Below are 12,135 nucleotides of genomic sequence, written 5' to 3' on the forward strand. Positions count from 1 at the left end.
ATTAAATTGAGAATCAGGGAGAGAACTATGTAGAGGATGGGAGGGATGTTATTTTAAGTTTAGCAAGGGTTGAGGAGGCCGATACCCTTCTTAGCATCCCAAGGAAAGACTTCAGAGTTAAGGTTAACGAGGGAGTGAGCAGAGAATTGGGAGGTTTGTGAAGGAGGAGGAGTGGACAAGACAGGATGGCTAGATGGAGGAAGAGGATTGAAGGAGGGATGAAGGATGACAGGGTTGAAAAGTTTGCATTTGTAGCAATTTAGGGGGGCCATGAGGGCCTCTTTGAGTGCGGGGAAGGTTCAATAATGATTGACGGAAGGGTCGACCAGGACGGGGTCCACGGGGCCATAAAAAAGAGGGAGTTGACTCGCCGTGAGTTGTGTTCGTTGTTGGAGCGGATTCGCAGGAGAGCCCCGTTGAGCCGAGGAGGCAAGCTGCGCTCAGAATCATTCATCCCGGCCCGGCTTGGCTTCGGGGTCAATAACGTTCCCCCTGCTGACGAGCTTCCTTGGGACGCAGCCGGGCCCCCTTGTCCGGGGATTGCTCGAGTGCCCTGATCAGGTTTGCCGACCGGCCCGACATGGTTAGCACCCGTGATGTTCGAGCAATGAGCGAGATCATCATCAATATTGAGGATCGGAGGCGGTCCGGGTTGGGAAGATCCATTCCCGCTTTCTTCAGTTGCTGCTTGTTCAAGACCAACTTGGACGGGCGCTTGGCCAAGAGCCGGATGATTTGGAGGGAGCCAATCAGAATTCTCGGCCCTGAGCGACTGAAGGGCTGATGTGAGTGTCGTCGGGGCTACGAGTCCGAGGTGCGAGATGAAAGAGGATGCATCGGAGGCGCTGTACAAACTGCTTCGACAAGTGTCGGGTAGTTCGTAAGCCGCTGATGCGCTTGGAAGTCGACTGCCCACGGTGCTGCTACGGCGCAGGGCTGATTTTCCTGGGGATCGGGATGCCGGGCTTGCCTGATGGTTCGCAGGGGAGGCAGGTTCGCAGGAGCTTGATTTGGCCATCGTTTGACCAGGCCCCAGCTTACTGCCATAGGGCGGAGGCGGGGAGTATTGGGGTGAGTTGGATGCGGTGGGCTGTGCTTGAGGATTGGAGACGCGCTCCTTGCCCTTGTGCGGGGTGACTCGGGCCAACGTCTTGGGCAGCCAAAAGAAATCCTCCTTTTCTTCCAGATCTTGAATTTTTTGGCAACGATTGCTCTGATCCCATCGAGCGCATAGACTGTTCAAAAAGAAAAGAGGGTGAGCCCACAATATATATGTTTTTAAAAAGATATCCTCACCTCTCAGATGATCATTCTGCCCAGCAATGGCCAGCAAGATATTGCTCCTGACTTCGAGGACCTTCAAGCTCTTGAACCTGGTCTTTTTGATCAGGCTGATTGGCTTGACGGTATGGACCGAGCCACGGGAACAATCCGAGCTATTGGAGGACTTGGCGAAGGCGGTAAGTGGGACAAAGTCCAGCCCGTTGTTGGTTCTGATCAGCAGGAACTTGTTGTCAAGGATCGCACCGCAGAGCGGCTGCGAGTTTTGAGAGACGGGCAGGGTGGGCGTCAAGGGGGTCAGTTTCAGGTTCATAGACGCCAGGGTTGATGCGGTGGTGTATGAGGGATTTAATCCGGGGCTAGCTGTCCTGTCAGCTGAACGGAAAAAAAGAACAGATAGGTATTAGATGAGATGAAGGATATAAACTCGGTTGAAGGCCGTACGATGGGCAGGATCCGTGGCCTGATTAGACGTGCCATAGGTCTCGAAGCCTGAGCAATGATTCGGAGCGCGACTGTGGTGATTGGGATTGGAGGGACGGTTGAAGGTGGATTCAAAGGGATTGCGACTTGCGGATCCGGAGAACAAGGAGGGGCCGGGCGAGGTGGGGTTGGAGTTGGAGCCCGAGGCGCGCGAGAGGAGAGTGGAGAAGAAGTTGCGCTTGCCCTACAGGAGAGCGAAGGCCCCTCGCGCGAAGCGCAAGCCTCCAATCTCTGTGAGACAGAGACCCTGCGGCCTTTGTCGACAAACTTTTGCCAGTTGGCGCCGCGCTTCGGGGCTCTGTCTGGGTGGCCTTTTTTGGACAGAGGGGCGTGCTGAAGGCGTGGCGTGGGGCGTTCTTGGTTGGTGTTTCGCCAGGGCAATGGGCGGGCGTGGTATCAGGAGCCTCCCCGTGGCAGTTACGGGTTGGCGAGGCATGGTGTGGCGAGAGGTGTGGTGCGGTGGTGCTGGTGGGTATATAAGGGGAGGGAAGTGGGACCATTGATCCGCAGGGGATTCGGTTTTGTCCGCCCCCTAACTGCTTGGTTAGGCCCTCCCTGGACAGCTTACCAACCGGCCCACTTTTGCTCGTTGCTCCGGCACAGCTGGAGGGTCATCCATAGGGCCTTCGGGTCTTTGGGGATATTCAACGTGCCAAGTGAGATTAAGGGGCAAGTTTTGCCCCATTTTGTGACAAAAAAACACCCCAAAACTTAGATCTACAGATCTAGAATTCTGTGGATTTAAGAAAGTGGGATAACAAATATTAATTGACCCTTCTAAAAAGTCACTTACGTCAAACTATAACATCTCTCATCCCACGCACAAGATTCCTGGTTCTTAGGGTCTGAAGCAGTCTAGATTAAGAATAATTCTTCTGATTTAGCCACACTAAAATTCTTAGTGTAAATTTCTCCCAGAGTTTATTATAGGAAGGCAGCCCTTCAAGCACCTTTGGCCTAAACTTACCTAGTTTTTGCTATATTCCCTTCCAAGCTCAGATCACGCATTGCGCAGAAGTTCCACACCGGCGAAGTGATCAGGAAATAGGGATCAAGGGAAGCTCAGGGAATATGAGGAAGGATCAGGATCCATACACCCCGGGGCCAATGGAGCGCCCCGGTGGCAATCAGATTGCGCCCCTGGGACCGCAACAGTGGCGCTCAATCTCGACATGTCCTAGGGGCGCACCACTGTGACGCACCTGGGGCGTCACAAAACGTCCCCGTTGTGCAATCTGATCATGCACCTGTTGCGTAAATGGGATTGGCGCGCCACAGTGACACACCCTTGATTGTCCCTTTGGTGTCCCATGGGGGTGAGGATTACTCTGCTGGAGGGTCCCGGTTGGGGACCGCTCAGCCGCTGCCAGCGGATAGTTGATTGGGTACCCCTGGAGCCCTGAGCGGCAACCTGCGGATATTTGACCCGGGTGCCTTGAGGCGCTCAGCAGCGACCTGCAGCTGAGCAATTGGGCACCAACAATGTATGCCAGATCCATCGGGATCCGATTCAATTGGATCATCCTGGTGACTGATGGCAGGCGGATGCTCTGCGGAACCACATATGATGGGGCAAATGCAACTGCGGGGCCCTTGGGACTCGCGTGGGCGGGTCTTTGGGTACTGGAACTTGGCCGAGGGTCAGGGCACACAAATATTTAGAATATAATAGTTCATGGGGAAACTCTCGCTTGCCAACAAGACTGGAACTCAATTGCTCTCCAACAAAATATGAAATCAGTCCTATTAAGTAACCGTCTCCTCTATCCTCAAGAACCATCAAAAAATGTTCAGATGGATTTGAATGCTCTGTAAATTTGGGTGGTGATGGGATCAATCCAAAGGGGAGATAAATACAAATTAGAAGAATATTGACAACTGTTAGAGTTGCTCTGCCTGAACGACAGGAGCCCGGCGATAAAATAATAACAAGAGAGAGTTTGGGGGAGGGGCCGAGGGCCTGACGCTTGAGGGTGGGGAGAGCAGGTGCGTTGGAGGGGGAGTTGGAGGGAAGAAGAGAGGGTGGATGATAGTTGGTTGGATGATGGTCAGCAAGGGAACTGGGGTTGCCTGAGGAATTGGTTGTGAGGTGTCTGAGCCTCTGAGGATATGAAGCCGGCTATGTTTCAGTTGATGATAGAAGCAATACATAAGTGGCAAGATTCACAAGTCCGTTCATCATCATGGAAGACAGATGCCAGACTTGTGGTGTCACAGGGCCGCCATGGGCCCGGCCTGGTGGCGGTAGGAGTCGGATGCGACCTGTGGGACTGAAGCGCCACTGGCTTGTCTGGGTCATTGATTGATCACACGCATGATGCGGCCCGGGGCTGCCCATCCGGACGCTGATGTTGCGCAACAGTACCCAAAGCGTGCTGGGGACATCCCAACGGCGCCACGGTTGGCAAGGCGCCGCGATGATGGTATGGGTGCGCCCCTAATGTTGGCGCAATTGCTGGGCAATGCCAAGGTCTCAGTGTTGCATCCGTGGCGTTGACTGCATGTGGCTTGGATGTGGCACACCGCCTTTTCTTGATTTGCCCCGCTGTGTAAGGTTTGATGAATTTCTGACTTGGATCAGTACAGAGCTCATGCCGCCCCATCCTCTGAGTTTGGGCTGAACTCAGAGCCTGGGTTTTGTGACATCTAGCGGACCTGTCATGATGCCCGCAAAGACAAAACACAAAACAAAACAAATCCAACACAAAACAAAACTAACCCTCCACTCTGAAACCTACCAACGCGCGTAAGAGGAGAAATAAACAAAGAAACAGGGGAGGACAGGAGAAAATAAAACTAAGAAAGGAAACAAAGAGCAACAACCAGGAAAAAGAAGAAAGAAGTGGGGGAGGAAAGCAGTTTGAGGATGAGAGGGAATGAGGGAAATCTTGAGATTGAGAGGTCTTGAGGAGTGAATTCTTGAAGCCTTGAGGGTCTCGAAGTCTTGAGGATGGATGAGACTCTTGAGGGGTGATTGTAGTTCTTGCTACTTGCTGACCAAGGCTGGCGGCGGCGGCGGTGATGCTCCTGACTAGCTGACCACGAAATGGGTCACCACACCGGGGGCGCCCAGGCCGGACATGACAGCAAGGAGGAGGGGGCGGGTTTCTTGGGGAGCTAGGGAAACACGGAGTTCAGATGGAGGGTGGTGATTGTGGTGAGGAGGACAGACCTAGGAGTGGGGTTTCTTGATGACCTTGTCAAGCGGGTGGCGGGGCACGATTAAGGGATAAGAAAGGTGCCGGCAGCCGCCGCCGCCATCAAGGGCGTGTGGGAGGTGTTGAGACGGTGCTGATGGTAAAGGCGGAGTGGTTAGTACCTGTCAACCGTGGATGAGGGGGATGGGGTAATAGAAAACCATGCGTGGTGTGGAGGCTGGGAGGCCAGCCTCCTCTTGCCATTCTTTCTCAAATATGGTTAATGGGAGAGGGCCCCTCAATTCTCTGATGCTTTTGTTGACATACGGTGTGAAGCCTACATCAAAGTGCTGAAGGACCGTTCCCTTTATGAAGACAATTGTCGTCTTGTCCAATCTTTTTGCTGCAGCTGCAGATTTGCTGCAATGTACGATAGCATCTGAGGATTTTACTCTCAAGATTTCTGGCTTGATTGATGGTACTCCAAGAGTTGTTGTAACCAAGGAGTCGGGGAGTCCAGAGTGAATACAAAAAAGAGCACAGCATCTTCTCTATTGCCTTGCGTGGCTGCATCTGCTATCTTAAACATCTTGATCAGTTTTCACATGAACCGTTTCCAAAATCATTGGACCAACCGTCGGAGGATTCAGTCTGAGCCAGTGACGTTGTTACATTGACTGTTTGAAAGCTCTTCAATGCGTGGTACGTTTGACAAGACCAATTTCTACTTGATTGCTATATCATCCTTACTGGTGCCACCAGGTTGGCCCTGGGATTTCTTATTGTGCAAAAATGATCATCTTGTTAACATTGAAGAGTTACATAACTAAAACAAGCAAGCCTCAACATTGATTGCTGCTAACCTTTAAAAGAATTGCCATCACCATTGCTTTAACTGCCATCTGGAACAACTCAACCGTCTATGCCCGCTATGTTACTTGGATTCAGGCCCTTGCTACGCGTAACTGCCAGTCAGAAATACACAGGAATGTTAGCAAGCCAAAAACTTAGGCTGCTCTAATGAGAACGACCAACTACTACTGAAACTGAAAAACGTGCAATGCTGGAGAAGAGTTGTGGAGAGTAGTTCAACATGAAAATGGGAGCTTGGACGGGGCGGGGGTTGGCAACAAACCAAGGTGATTTGGTTGTGGTGATTTCTGAGCGGTGCACGGTGCAAATGGCAATAAACCTTATTAATTACAAAGATCTTCCTCTTACATAAGAGTTTTTAAACCCTTGTAGTGGCTAAATACCACGTAACAAGTTTGGCACAATATTTCCAGTCTTTTATTTCAGTACAGTTATAGTACTAGGGCAAAAACCTTTATTTCTGACGGGTTTTTACCCTAAGTTTCATAAACACAGCTGACAATTGGGGGCCTCATTGTGTCTTTTACCTAGAGTACCTTTCACGGAAAAAACTGACCTTACATTGATTTTTGCCTCATTTTTTCCGCTAGAATAGCAATTATCCGCAGTTTTTACCGCAAATACATCAGTTTTTTTTACATAAAAACCATTGAAAAACCAATACAAAGTACAAGTTTTTTCTTTCCATTTCCAACATAGCGCGCGAACAAAAGCATAGAAAAAACTAAAAACAATACACATACATTAAACCCATACAGAACATATCTGATGCGTTTTGTCTACTTTTTCTCCGCACTTGACCGGGTCTAGTGTCTAACACCGCACAACCCGCTGAAACCACCCAGACCGTGACAGCTCAAACAAACCAAACCGCTACAAAGCATCCAGAACCAAAAAAGCCAAGCAAAACGGAAGCCAAGAAGAAACAAGCGCAACACACAGAATTGCTCCTGCCAGGATTTTTCCTCAGTCTGTACCAGGAAAAGAAACGACCGCACCCCGCCACTCTCCCAGCGAGAAAACTTGAGGACCAATTTGATCCAAAGGCAGCAGCATTGAAACTCCTTAAGAGTAAGTGACTTAACAAATCCTGAAATCATAAGAACAAATAAAAACTTACCCAATATGGTCGCCAATACTAGATCAGGAAAAGATCACACAGCCAACCCTTCCCCCACCAAAAGAAACAGAGGAAAAGGAGGAAGAGCTCGAGTTAGTAACAGAGATAAGTACGCAAAATCTCCTTTTAAACATATAAGCAATAACAAAAATCAGCTGACTCCGATTGCCAATAGTACTCGACAAAGCCCAACAGGCAGCAATGGGTAGTTACGTTACGTTACGTTATTCACGTAATTTGGGTAATGTAACTACCCTTGTTACCCGCAGCTGCCCGTTACGTTATTTGTAACGGGGTCTTTGCAGGCCTCGCGTGTAACGTAACGGGCTCTTTTTTTGAGGTTGTTACTGCGCGTTATCCACCAGATAACGCGTAACCGGCCAAAATTGGCCGTTATCTGGCGCTCCGTAGACGCCAGTAACGTAACGAACATCAATATTTATCTGTAACATTGCAGCGGTACCGTAACGCCCTGCCGCTACAAATAATGGTAACAATAACGGCTGAAAAATTGTTACGTTACCGTTGCGTTACCATTATTGGCAACATAACTACCCACCGTTGCAACAGGCAGCCGTGGAAATGAACCAAGCAACCAAGGCAGTGTATTTGAACGCCAGGGACTACAACAAGACAAAGCTCAGCATGAAATACCTCAATCACGTGATCAGCTCTTTCAAGATAATCACCAATTTCCTCCCGTGGAAGATAGCAATCAGCCAGTATCACTACCAATATGGATGAATTTGCGATGTTGTATATTGATCAGTATAGCGTATATTGATCAAACTATATTGATCAATTTTTTTTATTCCTCTTGATACCTTTGTCTGTGTTCCATGTTGCCTTAATTCTCTTCTATAATATCTCAAATTCCCCCTGTGTTAGCCTCAAGCCACAGGGATCTTTTCTTTTTTTTCCCTGATAAAATTCATGAATTTCTACATACACCATTCTGTTCTTCCTGAAAAAAAGACATTGTAAGTTTTAGGATTAATCCAGGGTGGCTGAGGGGTCTCAGAAATTTTGAATTGTTTTTTTTACTTCAAACATTGATGTTATCAGAAGTCTCCAAATCTACTTTTTGTCAAAAAAGGGAACTCTTGACTTCATGTACATGAGTCAGTTCTTAAAGCAGTCTTTAACCATTAGGTTAGAAGACATGTACTATGCATTGTAGACACATGGACTTAGTGTCTCAGTGTCTGACAATCCGATCCCTTGTAGATGTAAGTTGACTGGTCTTCAAGGTTGGGAAAGAAACCAATAGTTGCTAATTTGGTCTTCAAATGAAGCCACCAGCACCAACTCACCTGTTTTGTTCCGTACAATGCCTTCCGGAGTTTGAGGACGCAGCCGGAAGAAACTTTGACGCCAGGCAGAGGTCGAATGTAGACATCATGGTTGATATCACTGTGAAGGAAAGCCGACTTTACATCAAAGGAAGCCACCGGCCACTTGAAGCGCGAAGCCATTGCCAAGAGCAGCCAAAGAGAAGGGAAAGTGGGTGTAGGCGCGAAGGTTTCTCCTACATTCACTCCATTGACTTGTTGGAATCCCTGCGCAACTATCCTTGCCTTGAATTTGACGATCTCCCCCTCCTGGTCCCGTTTGAGAGCAAAAACCCAACAACAGTTGAGGACTTCAAAGCTATCCAAGGCTGGAACTTCCTCCCAGACATTTAACAAAATCATCATGTAGATTTTGGCATCACATGCCTTCATCCACTCAACGCTCAGTTTCTAGTTGATCGCCTGGTGATCATAAGTGTTGGGAGCATCTGACAAAAAAGGCAATAAAGACACTGCCAAAGCAAGGGAGGCGTCCTGAATTTCAAATTCCCAAATCTGAGTGAAATCCCCTAGATGAAGTGCCTGTATGGAGTTCAAGACGGCATTCAGTGTTCCAGAGTTAGTCATTTGGGAGGGAAGATTGTCCTCATGAAAAATTACTGAGGCTCCAGTCTCAAGCTTCTTGGAGTTTGGATTCCAGAGGATCCATCCATGAGAGGTGTCCGAGATTCCAACGTGAATGAGGGCGGATGACCGCGGCACAAACTGCTTGGTGTATTTGATGTTATGGAGATAAGTCCGGCACCCAAAAACTTTGACCATGTCTAGCAAAGGTGTCTTGCCCATGCATAACTCATAGGGAGTCTTGACCGCATTGTTGTGCACGATCCTGTTAAATATGAAGGCCGCCTGTTTGAATGCAAGAAACCAAAGTGAGTTTGGAAGCTTCGCATGAATCAAAAATGTTCTGGCCATTTCCAGGAGCGTCCGGTTGGTTCTCTCTACACTGCCATTTTGGTGGTGCTTGTAAGGTACCGACAATTTGTGCCAAATCTCATGCTTCTTCAGGTAGTCGTTGAACTTGTTGGAGGTGAACTCTCCGCCGCAATCCGACCTGATATAGAGTACATCATGGGAACAGTGCTTCTTGAAATTCTCGATCCAGGACATAACCTCCTTCGCCGCCAAATCCTTCGACTTCAAACCAAAAACCGACGTCATCCAAGAAAAAATATTGTGGACAACAAGTCCATATGTGCTACCATCTAAAGCAGCCAGAAATGGTCCAACCAAATCTACTGACACTATGGAGCCAGGCTTGTCCGCAATCTGTTGGGTCGGCGACTTCACCGGAGAATGGGTGCTTTTCGCAAGGGAACACAAATTGCACTTCTTTGACGGCTGACTGATGGGCTTGTCAGGCAGCCCTAAGACTGCGTTGTTTGTGATGGACTTATTCAAGGTTTGCATTGCTAAATGACCCAGGCGGGCATGCCAGGTATGAGAGGACAGAGAAGACAAAATTGGACTGGAGTGGCGAGTATTGGAGCAAGAAACAGAGGAATTTGGGGCAGTGGTTGAAATATACCACCAATAGTTATCCAGATATGACGGGAATCGCCAACCACTTTGACTGAAGGCAAAAGATCCGTTTGAGAAACCGACCAAGCCGTCCCACTTGTTGAAGAAACCAACCAAAAAGACCATGCCGCGAACATGCTTGCATAGGAGAACGTTGCTGAGGAGTAGGGTACCGTGAGCAGTTGGAATCCTGGCATCTCCAATTCCGTCTACGGGAATCCATTCTTCAGATGCAACATGAAGTTGAATATTAGCCGGTCGCAGGGAAATGAAGAACTCGGACTGCGACGTTACATGATTAGTCGCTCCCGTATCGCAGAGTACGTCTCCTGCGTTTTCTGGATTGGCCAAGACGGACACCAGGGTTCCATCAGAGACTACTAATCGATTCGATAAGACTGAGGACTTCTTCGGTTGCCATCCTGGGTTTTGCTTCCGGGGATCTTCTAGTGGTGGTAGCCCCTTCTTGACCCTGGGGCAGTCCTGCGCCCAATGGCCCCACTCCCAGCAAACGTTGCAGGGGAATTCGGCCGTGAGGTACTTCTTGCCCCAAAAATTGGCCTTGTGTCCTTTGTGATTTGACAATGATTGGCCCCCAGTACGGCCTTGCGAACCTCTCGGGGCAAAACCACCATGACCTCTTCCACCTCATGCGGATCCAGACCCTTGTTGGGACGCCATGCCCATCAGCAACAAAGTTGATCCCGCTTGATGGAGCTGAGAAGCCATGTTTAGGACCTTGGAAGACTCGATTTTGAGCTTGGGGTCGATCGCCAGACAAGAATCAATCACATCGGTCAGCGTCTGATTGTAACGCTTCAAGCTGGTGTGGAAAGAGAGGGATAACAACTTATCTGTTGTTAACCCCCCCAGTCGCTTCTCCAAGTTGAGCCAGCTCCTCTTCAAAGACTCATAGCTGGCAGCAGGTGAGTCTGAGGCATCCGGGGCTAGCGCAATGTCAGACCATCAACTGACGAGAAGCGACCAGGAGGGAGTGGCAAATCACCACTCGCAAGAAGTCCAAGCCCCGTGCGCATTCATCCCGTTGAGCAATGAGCGCAGCGCCGAATCGATTGAATTTTTGATGACCGCTAGGACGCCACAGGAAACATCTGGATTTTCTTTGTAACGGTTGATCCTGAAATAATTGGGCTTCTTGGTGACGGTGTCCACGGTGTCCTTGACAGAGGCCGCCCAGTGAGGGTAATTCAAGGGGCAGGCTAAATCCACACCAAAAAATTACTTCATCCACTCCAAAAATGGAGTGAACATTAGTCCACTCCAACTTTCATTGGAGTGAACCATAGTCTACTCCAAATTTTGTTGGAGTGAACAAAATTACACTCCAAAAAAGCCTGTTTTTTGGAGTGTCACCACGATGCACTCCAAAAATTTTGGAGTAAACCGAATTCCACTCCAAAAATATTTTTTCCAAGCAATTTTTTTTTTTTTTTTTTTTTTTTTTTGGAGTGCACAGATGTTCATTCCAAATTTATTGGAGTGGATTAAGGTTTCTCAAATTTAAAAAAAGGCAATTTTAAATCTGTACAATTGAAACTTGCATGTAACTTTGAAAAATGTATATTCCAAGTTCTTGGGGTGGAGTACCAGGAAAACCTTAGGGCAGTAGTAGGCAGGTGACATGAACCAACCAAATTTAATCCCCTTTAATTTATTTCTGGTTCAGGTTTTAGTCATTGTAGAAACTGAAAACATTTTACATACATAATTTTTGATGTATTTTAAGTACACATATGATGCTGACATAAGTTTTCATTCCTCTTTAAGAGCCCTGACTTATTTTACTGCAATACTGTTGAAAACCACTCCAATAAATTTGGAGTGAAAATCTGTGCACTCCAAAAAAATGAATCATTTTACCTTGGAGAAATTATTTTTGGAGTGGAATTGGGTTTACTCCAAAATTTTTGGAGTGCATTATGGGTACACTCCAAAAAACAGGCTTTTTTGGAGTGTAATTTTGTTCACTCCAACAAAATTTGGAGTAGACTATGGTTCACTCCAATGAAAGTTGGAGTGGACTAATGTTCACTCCATTTTTGGAGTGGATGTAGTAATTTTTTGGTGTGGATTTAGCCTGCCCCTATCAGAAAATAATCTTTGTGAAGCTGAAGTTCACCTTTGCGGCGTTCACAATTGATTGTTTGTTGGCCAACAGTGGATCCTCCTCCCCTTCGAGGTTCATTGCGCTTGCCTGAGATAATCCGATCAAATGTGTGGTAGGCCACAAAGTCGTCGTCGTCGTCCATGAAGTTGAGTAACTCGACCAAATTCATCCTGGTGCTGTTTTGCAGGGCAATCTGGCTATCCACCCCCGGTGTGATCGCCAGTCTGCTGTGGAGCTGCC

At 48.1% G+C, this 12,135-nt stretch overlaps 1 protein-coding gene across 1 annotated transcript; it reads right to left on the reverse strand.

The window, feature by feature from the left end:
• Nucleotides 1-259: 259 nt before the first annotated feature.
• Nucleotides 260-5,125, reverse strand: PtA15_13A389 (uncharacterized protein; the record flags this gene model as incomplete). The annotated part of the gene is made up of 8 exons (XM_053162581.1): nt 260-1,150; nt 1,207-1,235; nt 1,297-1,656; nt 1,726-1,948; nt 2,033-2,075; nt 4,850-4,881; nt 4,961-5,055; nt 5,092-5,125. The coding sequence occupies 8 exons, from the start codon at nt 5,123-5,125 to the stop codon at nt 260-262; spliced, it is 1,707 nt and encodes a 568-aa protein (XP_053026544.1).
• Between the last annotated feature and the right edge of the window lie 7,010 nt (nt 5,126-12,135).

Source organism: Puccinia triticina, chromosome 13A (genome assembly GCF_026914185.1).
Source record: "Puccinia triticina chromosome 13A, complete sequence".
Classification (NCBI taxonomy): domain Eukaryota; kingdom Fungi; phylum Basidiomycota; class Pucciniomycetes; order Pucciniales; family Pucciniaceae; genus Puccinia; species Puccinia triticina.